The 19,801-nt window shown below is 46.0% G+C and overlaps 1 protein-coding gene across 1 annotated transcript in view; it reads right to left on the bottom strand.

Annotated features, from left to right (window-relative positions):
* Positions 1 to 14: 14 nt before the first annotated feature.
* NIM1K (NIM1 serine/threonine protein kinase) overlaps positions 15 to 19,801 on the bottom strand; it is a 67,838-nt gene continuing 48,051 nt past the window's right edge. Inside the window, exons 4-5 of the mRNA XM_024740345.1 lie at positions 3,212 to 3,480; positions 15 to 877 (exon numbers count right to left, since the gene is read on the bottom strand). Coding sequence (XP_024596113.1) covers positions 128 to 877; positions 3,212 to 3,480 — 1,019 coding nt within the window. The 3' untranslated portion in view covers positions 15 to 127. The remainder of the gene's footprint in view (positions 878 to 3,211; positions 3,481 to 19,801) is intronic.

Raw genomic sequence — 19,801 nt, 5'->3', positions numbered from 1 at the left:
GGAGGGGAAATGCGTATCTTAAATTTAAATTTATTTAAAAATTACAAAAAAGTCTCCACTCAAGTTGGTGAAAAAATTTGAAAGCAGCAACAATGATCTTGCTTAATTACCAGCAGTCTAATGCAATTTATAAAATTGAACAAAATTTGGACGTGTGTCTTATGCCTCTGTAGACACGGGACCCCTTCTTTAGGTCCCTCTCTTTAGGGTCTGGTAGTATCATTATTGGGACACTTTCCAAAGCCTTTTTCTTTTGGACTCTATGCAAAATGATTCGATAGACGCCTGTGATGGAGCTTCGGGCATCTCTCCCTTGGTTATTTCGAATATGCTCTTCCGTAATGCCCAAGTGTTCTAAAGTGCTTTTAACCTCATTTTCTTCTTCTTTGAGGGTGCTGGTTTCTGACAAATGTTTCGGATCCAGTTGGAAAGGCTCCAGAGGAGTGGGGTACGGCACTCCTTGCATCCACTCATTGTTCATGATGGAGTCGATTCCGTACCTCTCAGCGGGTACCTGCTGGAGGACTCCCCGGATGAGCCGGAGGCAGGGCTCTGACACGTGCGGAGGCTCACTGTACGTTCCCTCCAGGATGCTCTTCTTCAGTTTGGCCACGGTCTCTGCCCGAAACGGCATGGTGCCCGTCACCATGAAGTACAGAAGCACCCCCAAGGCCCAGATATCCACATAAACGCCAACGTAGTGCTCGTCTCGAAAAAGTTCGGGCGCCGCGTAGGGAGGAGACCCACAGAAAGTGTTCAGCATTTCACCTTTCTTACTTACTGTGCTGAACCCAAAGTCCCCCACCTTCACACAAGTATTATTGGTATAGAACACATTTTCTGCTTTCAGATCTCTGTGAATAATCTGGTTTTCATGCTGTGGAAAGAAGACAAAGGGGGAAAAAGTCATCATTTTCAAAGTAATATACCAACATTAAAGATGCATCAGTTGCTCTGAAACAATGGTGTAACAACAGAATTTGTAATTCTGTAACAACAACAGAAATTCAATGGAGATCAACTTAAGTCATGTCAGACCTCAGATCTTGAGAGATGCTCTGTCATAACCGTTAGCCCAGGGTAAAGCCCACACCCTCCAAGCAGACCAAAGGTTCTGTTCTGTGGGGTGAGTGTTGGAGTCTGTCCCACACACGTGGACTCAGGAATTAGGGCCAGAAGTAAGACCCAGATCTTGTGAAACAGTGAAAATCTTTCGTTTCTGAGACCCTGTATGGGTTTTTCTGGCTGAGCAATCTCTTGAGTAGGGCCAACCCCAAGAAGGTGAGGAGTCCTCTCCCAAGTCCACACCCCTGCTCCTTTGGGTGGGCTCCTTTATCGCTATGGAATTCAATAGAAGGGAGGATACTATGTTGGGCAAGGTTCTGGCAGCAGATCCAATCCCTACCCTTGAATTCTGGATCCAGACAACCTTGAAGACCCTTGACCAGTTTAATGCCAAGGGCTCTTGGGAAATGGTTTAATGTCACTTTTCCGGCTGGATCTCCTGTGTCAAGAATCCAGGCTTTGGAGCCTGACATCTTGGTTAATTCTAGATTCAACTATACCAGCTGTGTATGCGAGTGTCGCCTTCCTTCTTTGTAAAATGGGACACTGAGAACCGCCCCATAAGGCTGTTGTGAGAACTGTATGTGATGCTGTATCTATAGCATTCAGCATGGTCCTGGCACATAGCAAACAAACCTGATAAAATTTGAATCTATGTCTATCATTCACCCTTCCTCTTTCTGGAGACCAGAGAGCTAGGAGAAAGGTCAGGGTGTAGAGCCTCAGAGGACTCAGTCTGCGTCCTCTACTGCTGGATCCTCTTCTGCTCTCCCACCAGATCTCTTTTCCAAGTAGAATGTGCAAGACTCTGCCCATCTGCTCCACTGCTTGGTAAGGGTCTGGCTTATTCCCTGGCCCAAGGAAAGTTCACCCCAGCACAGGGCCACTTAGATGACAACCACAGGTCTGAAACAGCCACTACCATCACACTCAGGTTCTCCCTGCTTACTTCTTTTTCCTCCCCCTCTCCCTCCCAGCTGCCATCTTGGGCCCCTTAGGTCACTAGTAACCTGCTAATAATTTGGCCAGGAGCTCACTGATCCCAGTTCTTGTCTCATGACATCCGAACAGAGGAGCAAACTAGAAACAGCCTCTCAACGAATATAGACACCAGACAAGTGTCTCTTCCTGCCAATTGGACTGAGAGCTTGGCAAAGAGGGCAGAAAACCTTTGCACTAACAGAGTGGTACAAGTGGTCATCAGGTCTGCAAGTCAGATTCCCCCTGTGTGCCCAGCGGGACAACCAACAATAGGGAGGGCACAGGAGAACCAGTTCATGGAGGAACTGGGGAGTATGCTTACGGAGTCCAGGTTTATCTAAAGACATAATCAGAGAACTAAAATAAGAATGACACAAGCAAGTGTTAATGTGTTGAGCACAAGGCAGCAAGAACTAGTGGGGGGAGGGGGGCTTCCCTGGTGGCGCAGTGGTTGGGAGTCCACCTGCCGATGCAGGGGACGTGGGTTTGTGCCCCGGTCCGGGAGGATCCCACATGCCGCGGAGCAGCTGGGCCCGTGAGCCATGGCCGCTGAGCCTGCGCGTCCGGAGCCTGTGCTCCGCAACGGGAGAGGCCACAACAGTGAGAGGCCCGCGTACCGCAAACAAACAAACAAACAAACAAACAAACAAAAGAGCTAGTGGGGTTCACCAAAGGCGTGAAGATCAGCGCGGGCTGACCCAAGATTGAAGAAAGTTTCACAGAGAGACACAGAACTGAGCTGGGTCACGAAGTGTGGATGGGATTGAGGATGTGAGATGTGAAAAGAGGGGAGAGGGCATCCCAGACACAGAATTAGGGAGGCAAGGCCAAGAAGCAGTGAGAAGCCAGCTCTCCGAGTAGTGGAAGACGGGGCTGGAGGAATGCATGTGGCCAAGGAGGGGGTGATGGTCATCCGGCTGCTCAGAGTGAGTCCTGCCAACTTCCACAGAGGCCAGGAGGCTGCCGTGGAACTGGAGATCCCTGGGCATTGCTTCGGAGGCAGGGAGCACGATCCCAGCCAGACATCTGACTCTCACAGAAGGGACTGCTGTCTGCGCTTGTAGGACTAAAGCCTTCGGGGATGCTTAGATGATGGTAAACTAAAGCCCCATGCTCCCACTGCGGGTAGAATGGGAGCAGGACTCTCCCTCCTCGCCCCGCTCACCATGTGCTTCACGGCAGACACAATCTGGGAGAAGATGAGCTTGCTCTCTGGTTCTGAGAACTTCCCTTCAGTGCTGATTTTCCCAAAGAGCTCCCCACCCCCTGCATACTCCATCACCAAGTGGAGCTTGGATAGAGTCTCCACGACTTCATACAGGCGGATGATGTTGGGATGGTGCAGTTTTTCCATGCTGGAGATTTCGCGGGATAGGAGCCTTTGGGTTTTCTGGTCCAACTTGGTCTTGTCCAGGATCTTAATGGCCACCTTTTCTGGAAAAAAAAAAAAAAAGTCAAAGGATGTGCCTGAGTTCCTAGCTATTTAGAGCTGGAAGGAACCTGGTCCCTCTATTTCACTAGACACAGAGGTTAAGTGGCTATTTCCAGCTCAGAAAGCTCCTCAGCAGTAATGACAAACAGCAATTTTTGAGTTCAACATCTATGCTGGTCCCTTAGATCAGTGTGACTCTACCATGTACAGGTTTTAATGCCAACTCCTGCCTCCCAAGGAGGTTTCAGTTTGGTGAGCTTTATCCAGTTTTCTGGATAAAGTTAAAGCAACTTTAGCCGACAGAGCCCCTCTTGATCAGGCCCAAGCTACCTCTTCAGCCTCATGGCCCACCGCTCCTAACCACCTCCCCATGCACCCTGTAGTCTAACGTTACAGAACGTTTTGCTGTTCACTGAAAAGGTACAGGACATTCATGCCTGGGATCTTTCGTCTTCCTGGATCTACCTGGATTATTTCCTCTCTCTGACTCATCACTCCTTCCTGTTCTTTACTCAGTTAATGCCGGATGAGTCTTCAAGGCCAGCCTCAGAACCAACCTCTTCCAGGAAGCCTTCTATGACACCTGTCCCAGGAAGATGATGACATCCAGTTTCTGTGTATTCTCTGTACTATAATCTCAGCACATTTACCTATAAATATTGACTCCTCATCTGTTTCTTCCTCCTACCCCCTTCCTCGCGTGGGCTGTTTGATCTGATTTGACTTTGTCAGTGCCTGGCACACCATGTACCAGTACAGGAAACACCAGTGCTCGGTGTGTCTGGATTGTTGGAAAGCCATGAAGAGTCGGGCACTGCAAGGTGCCACTGATGGGAGGACTAGTTGGTAACATGGTTCTGGACTGTAGTTTGGTATTACGTCTTAAGAGTCTTTAAAATGGTCACACCCTTTGACCCACCCTTTTTACTTGTGGCAATTAATCTTAAAGAAATAATCTGACACATGTACAAGATTGCTTGTGTAAGAAGACTTCTCTAACACTGGGAACAGCTTAAGTGTCCAGCAAGAAAGATGGTTAAAGTGTGGTTCATCTATCTCTCTAATGGTACAACATGCAGCTATCAAAATAATCACATTGATCTTTATTTATGAACATGGAAAGTTGCTCAGTATAGAACAAGTGAAAAACGCAAATGTGCATTCGCATAGGAAAAAATTTGGCAAGATATACACCAAAATGTTTAGAATAGTTATTTTATTAATGGGGGGATCATGGATGGTTTTCTTTTTTTAAAACTTTTATTGGAGTATAGTTGATCTACAATGTTGTGTTAGTTTCAGGTGTACAGCAAAGTGAATCAGTTATACGTATATATATCCACTCTTTTTTTTTAAGATTCTTTTCCCATGTAGACCATTACAGAGTATTGAGTAGAGTTCCCTGTGCTGTACAGCAGGTTATTATTAATCTATTTTATAGTCATGTATATATGTCAGTCCCAATCTCCCAGTTTATCCCCCGCTAATGGATGGTTTCCCTTTAATTTTTCTTTTTTTTTTTTTACTTATCTGTGTTTTCTAATTTTCCTACAATTAATTATACAATTAACATAGATTGTGTAATAAAAATGGTTAATGTTTGAAAACGAATGAATCGCTACTCCGAAGTAACACTTCATTCATTTTTGGGTTCAAACTGGACCAGACTTTCTATTAGATAAGAAAGAATTTTCCAGGCGAATAAACGGGGAGAACGGGATGGCAGGGCGCCTGTTTGACCTACTTGCAAAACAACTGGTTTGAGGAACTTTTGGCACAGTGGTTACGGGCATGAAAATAGAAGCTGCTAGTTTAAAATAGGAGTGTTATCGGTTTGTTAAAGTAGGTCCATTAGGACTCCTGGAAGACGAAGAGGCAGGGCTCGCTGGTGCCTGAGGTGGCCGCGCTTGCTCGGGTGGGGAAGGAGGGAAGCTACACGGAGCAGGACCCTCAGGGCTCCCGCGACCTCCGCAGGCAATCCTCCCGGCAGACGGATGGACCGCCACGGCCGGTCCCCGGGGCGTTCTCGCCCCGCTGCTCGCGTCCTTTCTGCTGTTGAGGCTTTAGGATTAAGATTCCCCGCCGCTCTTTACCTGAAACAGAAACTCTGGTTTTGTGTAGCCTGGTGGGCGAGCTGTTATCCCAAGGGCTAGAATAATGAATTCCGTCCTTCAGCCTGGCAGCCTGCCTGCGGAAGGGGCCGCTGCTGCGGCCGGTCCTCCCCAGCGCAGGCCAGGCTTCTGCTTAGGTGCGGGTCCCTCTCTGCCGCCCCCTCGGCCGCCGCAGCTGCACGCGCGCTGCTCACCCTGCGACCGCCCAAGAATCCGGTTGGGTGTGCGTCCAGGCCGCTGTCTCTAACCTCCCTTTAGGACAATCCTAGTTTTAGATGTTCAGTTTTATATTTGAGCGGTTCTTAGGAAAGGCTGCCCTCCCACGGCCGGGACCAGAGTGAGGCAGGAGAATGTTTGCGAGAGGAAATGCGTTCTGAAATTCTACGCCCTTAGGCGTCCGATGGCTCACTCTCGTCCCAGCCTGTTTCCTCCGCTTTGTGTTAAATCACATTATAGTCATGCCGCATAACGCACATGTACAACCATCTGAAACGTCTGAAAAAGCCCCGGGGTTCTGAATTGTCACTACGTGGTAGAAGCTGCCGGCTCGTGAAGAACTAGGTCTCTAAGTCCCACCCTTTCAACAATGTTCAGGTAGCACCTACTCTGCCCCAGACTGAAAAAGACAGACATGTTCCAACAGCCCAGTGAGACTTTGAAAAAACCCTCGTTACAAGCGTGGCACGTGTTAGGAAGGGGCGCACATAGGAGAACAGAGAGACCCCCGAGAAATGACACTTGCCTTGTGAACAGGAGGTGAGGAGGGAGGCCCAATACTTGGCCGTGGGAAGGGGACAGTGTGCCAGGTCTGGGCGAGATGTCACGTTTGTGTTTGAGGATCTAAGAGGAGACCACTCCGCTGGGCATGGAGAATTGGCAGGTTGGGGGGAAGGGGTCCCAAACCAGCCTGCAGCGTAGGCAGGCGTCACATTACCCAGAGACCTGGAAATTATTTCAAGAAATGTAGTCTTGGGGGTGGGAAGACGAAGAAATACACTCTCAGAGAAAAAAAAACTTTGCCGGACATATCAGTAAACAAAGGATGTTGCAGCCATTAAGCCTTCACATTACAGCCGCTGAAGGTGAGGCCTGAGGGAACTCAGGATAGAAATGGGATGCCAGCCATCGAGCAGTCAGCCCTGCAGCCACCCGACCCCCCCTGCACCCTGGGGAGACTCAGAATGAGAAAGCGCAGGATACTGGCCCCAGATAGCTGAGGTGCACATCAAAGGAATGATTTCAATGAGCCCCGACTTTTGCATCTTCCCATACACAGAAAAGCGCTGAATTCCTTAACTTGCAATATCCGGTTTTCTTTAGTTAACAGTAATCTTTTGAAGTTCTGACTACCTGGTCTTTGTTGCAAAAGCTCCTATATACCGTGGCTCCCCCCTCACCTCTTTAGAGCCATCTGAGAGACTGTGTCCCCAGCTTAAGTCCTCAGTTTTGTCTGCTGAATAAAAGATAATTCTCAACTTTTAGGTTGTGTATTTTTTTTTTCAGTTGACATGGTGATGGAGATTGAGGTACAAACTTCCAGTTATAAGATAAGTCACAGGGATGTAATGTATAGTTCAGGGAATATAGTCAGTAATATTGTAATAACTCTGTATGGTGACAGATGGCTTACCATGGCGGTCATTTTGTAATGTATAAGAAGATTGGATCACCATGTTGTACACCTGAAAGTGATATAGTATTGTAAGTTAATCATACTTCAATTTTTTTTTTTTAAGTAGCCTTTATTTTTAGGGCAGTAGGAAGACACTACAAGGTTTTAAGGGATTGTCATAACCAGATATCCACTTTAGAATGGGTACTCTGGCTGCAGTGTGGGAAAGGGATAGGAGCAGAGCACACCTGAGGGCAGGGTGGTGGTTTTGGAGGTGATGATAGCAACCGCAGGGAGAGGACTCTCTCGGTAGTGACGGAGAGGAGAGAGAGAGAAGTAGAGAAATTCGAGAGGTAAACCTCCCCTTTCTCCAAATTTGTTGAAGAGACTGACACATTTCCTTAAACCAGGACTTGCAAACTCAAATGTCTCTAGAGGCCAGGGTGGAAAGCTTATTGTAAGGCAACAGGGAGTAGTGGGGACTGTGGAGTCCTGAGAAGTACATGCCCCAGAGCAAAGGGGCAGCTGCTACTCAACTCCAGACAGTTGTTACTGTTTGGGATGTAGACTCAGTGTTATCAAATCTAATTTTTTTCAAGAGACATCTGTATTGTAATGCAGTCATTCTAATCATTAAGTGTCAGCAACTAATTCAAACTTTCAAACCTAGAGTGGACCAAGCAAAATCTGTGTTTGGGACCAAAGGGACAGGGGGAGGGAGCAGATATTAGAACCTAGAGAGTATTGTGCAGAGAAAGCTACCTTGAGGGGAGCTGAGACGTCCTTCCAGAAGTACAGCTGGCCTGAATCAACCTCACAGTCAGGCTGGGGGAACAGATCTCAGGCTCTCCCTCTCCTTCCTTTGATCCAGTTCAAGGGCTCCCTACAAGCCAAAGCCAACTGGAACCCATAGGACTAAAGAGACGTGATGAAGTCTGGGACAGAGAGCAAAATGAAGGGTGGAAAATGGATCTGGGGAAGCAGGTGGAAGATGTCCAGCACAGTGGGCTAGGAGGGTAAGAGAGCGGGATGCAGTGGAACAAAAACAAGGGGATGTACCCCGAGTCAGAGGGTCAGGGAAGATTTTTAACACTTTCCCTGGACTCTAAATGTTAACTAGAGGAAAGTAGGGGAGAAGCAATAAGGGGAGATTCTAATAGTAAGGTTGTATAGGAGAGAAGATCTTGAGGCAGGAAAGACCCTAATACCTTAGGGTAATGGTCTATACACTTTTTTGATTAGCTTCCTTTACTAATAAACATTTTTGAGCATTGCTCTCTATGTATATTTATAAATTATATGCACGTACTACTAATATACACATTTTAAATGTATGTAATCATGGAAATTAAAAACATGTAATAACAAATAAATATAGAAAAGAAGTTCTAATATTTTCTTCCCTCATCCCAGTAGGCAACCCCATGGGTATGTGCACCCTACTTTGGAGACCACTGCCTTTGAGGGATTGAAAGAAGAGAGTGGAGCTGGCACATGGGGAATGAAGGAAAAGATAGGCCAAGATGAGGCTGGAGAGTCAGCCAGGGCCAAAGTCCGTGAGTCATATTCTGGACCTCAGATTAAGGGCATTGAGAAACCACTGGAGAGTTTTTCTTTTCTTTTCTTTTCTTTTCTATTGGGGTATAGTTGATTAACAATGTTGTGTTAGTTTCAGGTGGACAGCAAAGTGATTCAGTTATACATATACATGTATCCATTCTTTTTCAAATTCTTTTCCCATTTAGGTTGTTACATAATATTGAGTGGAGTTCCCTGTGCTATACAGTAGGTCCTTGTTGCTTATCCATTTTGAATATAGCAGTGTGTATATATCAATCCCAAACTCGCTAACTATCCCTTGCCTGCACCCTTCCCCTCTGGTAACCAAGAGAAACCACTAGAAAGTTTCAAGCAGAGAGCGAGCTATATGACCAGCCTTGCATTTTCTAAAAGACCGCTTCTGGCTGCAGTGCAGAGGATGACATAAATATGGATGAGGGAGACAGATTACAGCAATTTAATCCAACTAGGAAAGGGTGAGATATTTAGAAGGGAGCATCAGTAGCACTTGGGGTTCAGCCAAGGGTTAGGGTTGAAGAAGAGGTAAAGGTTTCTGGGTTGAGGAATGGGGAGGATTGGTGGTGTACGCTGGAGGGGCATCTTTTTTCCTTTTCTTTCAAATTTATTTATTTATTTATTTTTGGTTGTGTTTGGTCTTCATTGTTGTGCACAGGCTTTCTCTAGTTGCGGCGAGCAGGGGGCTACTCTTCATTGCAGTGTGTGGGCTTCTCACTGTGGTGGCTTCTCCTGTTGCAGAGCATGGGCTCTAGGTGTGAGGGCTTCAGTAGTTGTGGCACACAGGCTCAATAGTTGTGGCTCGTGGGCTCTAGAGTGCAGGCTCAGTAGTTGTGGCTCACGGGCTTAGTTGCTCCATGGCATGTGGGATCTTCCAGGACCAGGGCTTGAACCCGTGTCCCCTGCATTGGCAGGCGGATTCTTAACCACTGCACCACCAGGGAAGTCCTGGAGGAGCATCTTTATTGTTGTTGTCATGGCTCTGTGTACTCCTTCAACATCTCTGGTCTCTCTCGTCGTGTTTTCTCAGCTGAACCACACCCTGGTTAAATCCAACCTCCCACCTTACTCTCTGCCTACACCCATGCAGTGACCATGACGGCTTGTCTCACTTTGAATTCATGATCTATAACCTCAGGTGCGTCTTTATTCCTGGCAGACACACTACATTTCCCTGGTCCAATAGTGCCCCTACACTTTTAGATGACGCTTTCATGGCTTCTCTTCTCCCATCAAATCTCTAATACCTTCTCTCTCTCCTCAGTCATAGCTGATGACTTAGATTTCTATTTTATCGAGTAAAGAAAGCCATAGAAGAGAATTTCTTCAAGTTCCTTCTGCCACTTCTTCCAGCCTACCTGAATCTGTGCCCATAAACTCTGTCTTCCTGTTTCTCTGGGTAAATGGTCCCTGCTCCTATCTAAGGCCTAGCTAAGACCCCTCTACATGTTGAATAGATTCCATCTACTCTCCTCTACTCAAGAACAGGCATCCAAAATTTCTTCCTTCTCTCCTGCGTCATAAGTTTTAACCTTTCTACTGAATCTTTTCCATCTGCATACATTCGTGCTATTTACCCATCTAAAAAAAAAAAAGTCTTCCCCACAAAAATGCATACATGTTACCAAAAGACTTGTACTAGAATGTTCATAGTAACGTTATTCATAATAGCCCCAAATTGGAAACTAGCCTCACGTTCATCAACAGTAGAATGGATAAATAAACTGTAGTATATTTGTACAATGGGCTGCTATGTAGCAATAAGAATGAAGCATCTAAACTACATAAAATAATACGGATGGTTTTCCCACTTTTTTTTTTTTTTTTTTTTTTTTTTTTTGGCTGTGCTTTGCGGCTTGCACAAGGGATCGAACTCGGGGCTCCAGCAGTGAGAGAGCTAAGTCCTAACCACTGGACCACTAGGGAAGTCCCCAGCTTTCACAAGTTTAATATTGAGCAAATGAAATAAGACAAAAGAAGACATATTGTATGATGCCATTTATATAAATTTTACAGGTAAACACAATCTGTGATGTTAGAAGTCAGGGTAGTGGTTATACTTGGGGATGTAGTAAATAGAAGGGGGGATGGGGAGCCTCTAAAGTACTGGGAATGTTCTCTTTTTTGAACTTGGTGGTGGTTATATGGGTCTTTTTAGTTGGAAAATTCACTTAACTGCATATTTGTGATTTTCATACTTCTTTTTGTATTTATGTATGTTAAACATTAAAAAAAGTTTTTTTTTTTTTTTTTTTTTTTTGCGGTACACGGGCCTCTCACTGTTGTGGCCTCTCCCGTTGCGGAACACAGGCTCCGGACGCGCAGGCTCAGCGGCCATGGCTCACGGGCCCAGCCGCTCTGCGCATGTGGGATCTTCCCGGACCGGGGCACGAACCCGTGTCCTCTGCATCGGCAGGCGGACTCTCAACCACTGCGCCACCAGGGAAGCCCTAAAAAAATTTTTGAGAAACCACAAAAAACCTCTCTCGACCCCACTTCCCCCTCTAGCATCAGACTCTTCTTCTCATTCTCTTTGTAGCAGAACTCTCTTAAAGAGCTGGTTCTACGTCACTGTCTCCAGTCCTCCCCTCATTATGTCTTGAACCTAAGAGATATTGCTACCAGAAAAGCTCCTCTCAGGGTCACCGATGACCTCCAAGTTGCTAAAACCAATGGCCAGTTTTCAGATTTCATCCTTCCTCCTAGAAACACCTTTGTCACTTGGTTTCTAGGAAAACACACGCTCCTGGTTTTTCTCCTACCTCTTGCCACTTATTCTAAGGCTCCTTTGCTGTGTTCTTTTCATCTGCCCAGCCTCTAAATGTTCGACACCTGAAGGCTTAGTCCTTGGACATCCCTACAATTTCCTCAACAATTCCAGATGCATAAATACACCTGCCTACAAGACCCCTCCACTTGGTTGTCCCAGTTTGGCTTCTTACAGAAGCAGATCATGAGGCAGTGATTCAGGTGCAAGTAGTTGATGAAGGAGGTGGTACCCAGGAAACACTGGCAGAAGAATGAGGAAAGGCAGCCAATTAAGGATGTGTTACTAAGCGAGTTCCCAGTTAATCCTGCATGGCTGTTAGCATAACTGACATCATCTCGGGCTCATACAATTCCTCCTGTCCTTCCACTGACCCTACCCAGGACTGCACTATGTGGCAAATCACTTCTCTGTCAAGGGCTTTGTAGTTAACAGATATTGTTTAATGATCGGTAGGTCCAGGTGGCCTCTATGCTGTTAGTTCCCAAATAATGATGAAGACCTTCCCTGACATTTTCCTGGTACCCACGAGACTAGTTACCCAATCAATCATCTTGACTTAGGAATGTACTTCCTGTTTTCAAGGGTACTCCCATACCCTAGGTTAGCTATAAAATTGCCCCAGTGGCCCTTCGGGCAGTGCAGAGGATAGCTGCGAATGCTTCCAGATCTTTGTCGACCCGATCCTGAACCCACCTTGTAAGGTACCCTACAACAAACTGATCCATTGAGTATATGGAGCTGCCTGCCTCACTTTTCAGTCTCAAGATGACTTCTCAGCTCGATGGGCATCTTTTGTTCCCTCCGTCTTCCAACGATCCTGCTGCGAGTTATCGTTTGAGTTTTATCATGAGAAGAGTGAGAGAGCTGGGGTATTTGTACATCAACTACTGCCAGTACCTAGTCGTTGGCTGTTCCTGGCAGACATTAATTCCCCTCTATTTCCCACGCATGCAGGAACAGCAGCTGCAGCAGCTAGAGAAAGCCCAGAGGCAAAGAGATGGAGAGACTGGCATTTGAAGGTCTGGCCTGCATGCACTGAAATGGTAAGGCCCAAGGAGACACGGGTGAGGCACCAACAGCCTCCGCTGTGCATGTGTAACAGGCACGCCCAGCAGAAGACGTCCAATACTGATCTCCCCCGCCCCAAACCTGTTCCTTCTACAGTCTTCCCAGTTTCAGTAAATGGAAACTCTATTCTTGCAGTCATCCAGGACAAAAACCTTGAGTATTTGACTCTTCTCTTTTACACTCCACTTCCAATCCGTCAGCAAATCCTGTTATCTCTACTTCTAAATACAGCCAGAATCCAGCCACTTCTCAGCCTTTCACTGCTCCCTTCCTGGTCCAAGCCACCATTCTCTCTTGCTTGGATTATTCCGATAGGCTCCTAGCTGATCTCTCCTTTTCTGCCTTTGACCCCTTGCAGCCTATTTTCAACAGAGCAGCCAAGGTGATCCTATTAAGCGTTAAGCCAGGTCGTGCTGTCACTTCTCTGCTGCCTCAGAGGGCTCAGGTTTCCCTCATAGGAAAAGCCGAAGTCCTGACTTTGCCATACTGCGTATTAACCCTATGTGGTCTGGTCCCTGCCACCCTCTGCTGTCACACGCCTCAGCCGTTCCTAGAGTTTTACAGGCACTCTCCCACCTTGGCGCTCTTCTGCTTGCTGTCCCCTCTGCCTGACCACGTTCCCCCATGGACTCCAAGGCCAGTTTCCTTATTCCCTTCAGTTCAATGATCACCTCCTCAGGGAGGCTGTCCCTGGCCATTTTGTCTAAAACTGCAGCCCCCAGTGCTCCCTCCCCTCCCCTCTGCTCTATCTTCCTTCCTGTCCCTTATCACTACGTAGCATAATGAATATTTTACTGGCTTACTTTTGTCTGTCTCTCCCTGCTAGAACATAAGCTCCACAGGACAGACTGCTGTCTATTTCGTTCAATTCTGTATCTCCAGTCCCTAGAACAGTGCCTGTTACACGGGAGGTGATCAACAAATATTTGTTGAATAAATGATCTCACTTAACGCTCACAAGAGCCCAGGGTAAGTATCCCCACTGCAGTGTAACTCAAGTTAGCGCCTTGCTTTTTCATTTATTATCGTGTCCACGCATCCTCCACGTTACTACAGATTCTCCACAATTGTGATTTTTAATGGCTGTGTGACTTCCATCCAAGTGCATATGCTTTAATATCCTTGAGCTTTCCTGCATCATTGGAGCATATAAATTATTTTGAGTCCTTTGCATTATAAATAGGGAACTTCTTTTTGTTATAGTAATACTGAATTTATTTTTAGGATGGATTCACCAAAGCCAATAACTAACCATTCTTAAAGTAAGAAAACATAATTTTATTTATTTTCAATTTACTTTTTTATTGAAGTATAGTTGATTTATAATATTGCATTAATTTCTGCTACATAGCAAAGTCTTTTTTATATTCTTTTCCATTATGGTTTATCCCAGGATATTGAATATAGTCTCCTGTGCTATACAGTAGGACCTTGTTTATCCATTCTATATATAATAGTTTGCATTTACTAACACCAAACTCCCAGTCCATTCCTCCCCCATACCCCCTCCCCCTTGGCAACTGCAAGTCTGTTCTCTACAACTGTGAGTCTGTTTCTATTTCATAGATATGTTCATCTGTGGCATATTTTAGATTCCACATATAAGTGATATCATATGGTATTTGTCTTTCTTCTTCTGCCTTACTTCGCTTAGTATGATAATCTCTAGTTGCATCCAGAAAACATAATTTTAAACTGCTGTTTTAATGAATGTACTCAAGAGGAGGGACCCCTTTTCCAAAACCACTGGGCCTTCTTGGTTAAGCTTTACCGGAGCCTGTGTGAGTCCCCCAGCCCTGTCCTTCTAGGAGATTAGAGCATGAAGGACCCACCGGAGAGTACTGCCATGCATTGCTCCCTCCCATATCTCTTCCCACCACTACTGGATTTTCCGGGGAAGTTATTATACTAACTTAATTCACCAAGTATCTGTTGAATATTTATTAGTTATAACGAACGTGGGGGAAGTCTGAGGATCAACAGGATACAATGTCTGACACCAAGGAGCCTACGACCAGGACATACAAGACTTTCACTGTACCCCAGATTTGTTAGGCCCCAAATCTTTATTTCTCATGCATACTGTCTCTTGGGTTCCAAGATGGTCACTGGGCTCCTTTACTTGACCTCCGTGTACCTCCAAGTCAGTGCTTCCAGATCTGCACTCTCAAATCCACTTCTTCTCCTGTATTCACTATTCACTGCTAAGTCATTAAGGCTGGAAACCTGGGAGTCATCTTGACTTCTTCCCCTCCCCGTCCTCTCCTGCTTTCCCCCATGCAGTTGACCACAGGTTTTCCAATACTCTAAAATAGTTTTCAAATGCATCCCCTTCTCTCCATGCTCACTGTCACTTCCTTAGTTGAGGTGGACATCATCATTCATCTGGATCATTAGAGTAATATTTTATTCTGACATGCCTGACTCTTGTCATGTCCCAACTTCAATTCCCTTTCCTCACTGAAATAATGAATAGTTAATCATTTTATTAATTGCTTGCTCAAAGCTCTTCAATGGCTTCCTGATACATAAATGACAAAAATCCAAACATGCAAGAAGATTCTCCATGATCTAGTCCCTGCCTACATCACCCACCATATCTCCCACTACTCTGTGGGTGCATCCCATGCACTAACCTCACTGAATTACTCTTAAGTCTCCAAACACTCCACACCCTGGCTCACACCTCCAGTCACTTTACATCCTCTCTCTCTGACTGGAATTCCCTTTCCTCTGTGTCCTGCATTATTTCTCCGAAAACCTCAAGACCTAATGCAAGCCCTTCCTGATCAATTGACCCTTTCCTGATTTCAGCACACCCTTCGTAACCTCACCCTGTGACAGCACTTATCAGTTGTTTCCTGTCTGTCTCCATTACCTACTGCGAGTTCCTATCAGGCAAGAGCTGTATCTTATTCATCTTTGTAAGGCACAAGAGAGTTTATTATATTTTTTAAAAAAGAAGGAATGAACCGATGCATAAATGAATTGAGAGAGAAGAAGAAAGGCTTCTAGAAACATGAGACTAGAGTAACAGAGAAGAAGACCAGGGATGAAGGGGTCAGAAAGGACAGCAACAGAGAAAGGGACAGGCACCCATGGCCTCTTTTACTTTTGTTTGAGGCAACAGATGGGACATAAAATATTCAGAAGCCCAGTGCGTCATTTCTTTTGAGAAATTTCTAATCAGCCTAAAAGGGGACTCATGATGGCTTCAGCCTGCCCGATCAGCTTGCAAGGCCCAGGAGAATCTGAGCCATTAGCTATAAAAATAAACTCCAGCCAGCAGGGGCCTATACTGGAGCCTTCTCTTTAGGGATCCAGAGCAGCTGGTGTCTTTTTTTAAACTACTGTCTTGGGAGCTGCCCCTGGCACAGAAACCCTCCGCTTCCCTGGGAACCTCCTCCTTTATCTTATCCAGGTTGTCCATATTTCCTAGAAAACCTAATGACAATTCTCGGCAAGCTGGCTTTGCATGGGAACCGTATTTATACAAATCGCTCTTCAGACTATGTCATCTGACATGGCCTGGTAATGGGAGAGGGTATTTGTAATTCCCAGCAAGGCTAAACCACTCCCTGATAAATCTCCTTCCATTGTAGAGGTAAAGATTTTAGAGGAATGTCCCCCTGTCTTTCCAACCCAGTCTGCTCCCGGGAGCCTAACGTCCTCCCTCTTTTCATAAGTCACAGTCTTCCAGTCTTGCCTCTGTCATCCTCCCAGAGTTCTCACTTCCTAGTACCTACACCACCCGTCTCTTTCTTCATCCCCACATCGATTCACATCTGGGTCTCCCCTCCTTCACACTCTCAGTTCCTTTCGTCCTCACCTTCCTACTCTTTCCTGGGCTCACTTCTGACAGAAACCAGAAGAGAGATGAGCACGGTACCAGGACGAGGCCATCCTGGGATGAGTCTGCAAGTTGGGAGGTGAGATCTGGGATTCATTTTCCTGTTGCATCAGTACAATGTGCACAATGACCTGCTGTTAACATTTTCTGGCTTGTTTAAATGTGCTTGTTGAACTGATTTTTCCTCTGCCTGTGCTTCTGGCCTTCCTCTCCTTTTGTGCACCCATCCCATCCCATGAGCAGAGGCTGACATTGAGCCTTTGACAATAGGGCTACTCTGTGGTGGTTTAGGAGTGAGGAGGGCATGATAGTGAGGCCGCTGAGGCCCCCATCCACACAGCAGGAAAACACCGCATTCTCTGAAACTCAAGGGACCAGAATTAAGTGAATTCTGTAATACGACAGGCAAGAAGCCTCTGGCATTCAAGAAGAAAGTCACTATGTAAACACCAGTTGTGGTCCTTCCTCTTTCTTCTGTCCTCCTCACATAACAGCCTGTCTAAGGAATTAGATGCTTTCCTGCTCCTGGCTTGTGGTGGTTTCCCTGCTTAGCTGGTTATTGTCGCGGTGATGGTATGTCCGTCAATTTACTGTGTTCTCCACTCTCCCATCTCAGAGGCGCTTCTTTGGACCTCGGGCCCTGCTGACAGTGCAGTGGGTCGTGTGACCCGAAAGGCTGCAGCTGACTTGACATAGGCAGGCGCTTGACTCAGCGGTGGCCCATTGACGGCTGGTCAGTGAGCGATTATATTCTCTTTTCAAAATCTGAGCTGAAATAGAATGAAACTAGTGGGATGGAGATGGGATAAAGCTGAGAGGTTATGTAGATATGGGACTGGAAACAATCATTCTTGGCCATATGCCTTTGGGTAATTAAGCAGAGAAGGCCACTCCGCAGAAAGAAGTATGAAGTAGAAATGAGAAGCCGCGCAATCCCAGAGAAAGGGGAGATGGAGAGGGTAACCTCCATCCTTGAAACGTGGCTCTACCTCCCTGCTGAGCGGCCACAAAATTCCCCTGCACACAAGTCACCCTGTCAGCGTGAGCTCATCTGAGTCGGCTTCTGTCCCATGAAACGAATGACGTGTGACTCACACAGGCCTCAAGGACCTGGACTTTTTTGAAAGCAGACTAATACTGGCACTTAATGGATACTTGCTACATGTTCTGTCTAGGTACATGGTAAATATTCAGGATATTATATCTTCTTAAAATTCGCTCCTCCTAGCAATCCTAGGCAGCTGATATATTTTCTTCACGTATACATAAGGAAATTGTGGCACAGAATGGTAAAATAACTTGTTCGGGGGTCACACAGCTAGAGGAAAAAAGAATTGGAATTCCACGCAGGTCTGGCTGACTCCAAAGCTGATATCTTTCCACAATATTGCACTACCTTCTGCCACCTTCAAGACAAGGTGCCGCTCTCTCTTACACACTGTCTGAACAGGGAGGGCGGGCAGAAGGTAGGTGCTGCTTCTGAGTCTTGGTTATACACTCTATGACTTGCGCATTGTCCCCTGCTTCCCTGCTGCAGGCATTGGAGGGCAGGATCCCTCCTCGGCAGTCCGGCCGCCAGGAAGGAGAATGGCTGGTGAGCAGGGTGGGGTCTGGTGGGGGTCTGGGGCTGAAGAAGGCAATGGTAGCCCACGTGGTCGGCTTGTTCAGGGCAGCATGTGAAAGAGCTGCCCCCTCCACCCTGCACCAAAATCCCGAGGTAGCTTGCAGCGAAAAGGAAGCTGGGTTCTAACCCTGTCTCTGCCATGACCTCGGGACAGCCACTTCTGAGCCTCCATCTCCCCATTTGTAAAATTCAGGAGGGCTAGATGAGGTCAGTGTTTCCCGAAGTGGAACCTTGAACACTCATGGGGCATGCAGTGATTTTAGTGCATGAAAACAGCCTTAAATAGCACCGAAACACAGCATAAAAATGTTATTTCTGTATCGGTTCTCCCTTCACTCTCCTAAGTAAGGTAAAGAGAAACTCACAGATGGGTTTTTGGCATGTTTTAAATTACTTTCAGTCACTTTGTAAGTTTCCTTTAAATTTTATTTTATTTTTTTGGCCATGCTGTGTGGCTTGCGGGATCTTAATTCCCCCACCAGCGATCAAACCCATGCCCCCTGCCGTGGAAGTGTGGAGTCCTAACCACTGGACTGCCAGGGAAGTCCCCCTTTAACATTTTTTGCAAGTTGCTAAGAGAATAGATTTTAAAAGTTCTCACCACACACATACGAAATTGTAACTATATGAGGTGGTGAGTGTGTTAAATGACCTTATTGTGGTAATCATTTCATAATATATACATATATAAAATCAGAACATTGTACGCCTTAAACTTACATGATATTATATGTCAATCACATCTCAATAAAGCTGGAAAAATAAATAAACAGAACTTTGACATTTGTGTGCATTGTATTTATTTTTACCACTACCTTCTATTCATGGGTTTTCACGACTTTAATATCAATTTCCTTCTGAAATAGGTTTAAGTAAAAAACAGACTTGCACAATGATAGCTACCATTTATTGAGTGGCTACTCTGTGCCATGTACTTCATATATATTATTCCTAATTTCCCCAACAATTCTGAGATACGAATCATTGTCTCTATTTTACAGCGGATGCAACCGAGGACCAAAAAGGCTAAGTAATATGCATGAAGTCAGATACCGAGGAAGTGACTGAACGAGGATTTGAACAGATTTGTCTGATTCTGAAGCACATGTTTTTTCCACTATCCTATCCTCTCCACTAGAGTCTAATATCTGAACCTACACTCGGGAAGCAGTTCCAACACGCTTTGCTCAGACTTTAGCCCCTGTGACCTCTCTGCCACCACGGACACTCTCCCCTTTCTGAATTCCTCTCCTGGTTTGCCTTTATGCAACTTCTCCTCTCCACTTCCTGTTCATGTCTTCCTCTCAATTTCTGGCCCCTCATCTCCTTATGTGTTTTATGTTGTCTTTCACTCTTGCTCTAGACTATTGAAAAACAACATCTTTCCCAATTAGATGTGAATCGCAGCCCTAGAGCTGCTTTTATGAGTAACGTAATCAATGCTACTGGCTGCATTTTGTCAGCGAGGAACCTGAGGGCTCACAGGAGCGCTGTAATGTCCCCAGGTAGGTAAGGTGAGTAGGCATGAACCCAGACACTCGGGCTCAGAGCAAGATAGAAGGGGACTTGGAGCTCCAGTGACTTGGGCGTGTGTGCACGCATGTGCGTGCGTGTGTGTGTGTGTGTGTGTGTGTGTAGGTAGAGGAGGTTGTGGTACTTTCTCCATAGGGGCCAAACAGGGATGAGCGGGGAATGGGATTGGGGGTTGGAGAA

This window comes from Neophocaena asiaeorientalis, unplaced genomic scaffold (genome assembly GCF_003031525.2).
Source record: "Neophocaena asiaeorientalis asiaeorientalis breed wild unplaced genomic scaffold, Neophocaena_asiaeorientalis_V1.1 scaffold57, whole genome shotgun sequence".
Classification (NCBI taxonomy): Eukaryota; Metazoa; Chordata; class Mammalia; order Artiodactyla; family Phocoenidae; genus Neophocaena; species Neophocaena asiaeorientalis.
The sequence above is the reverse complement of the archived record's forward strand: the minus strand, read 5'-3'. Positions and strand labels throughout refer to the sequence as shown.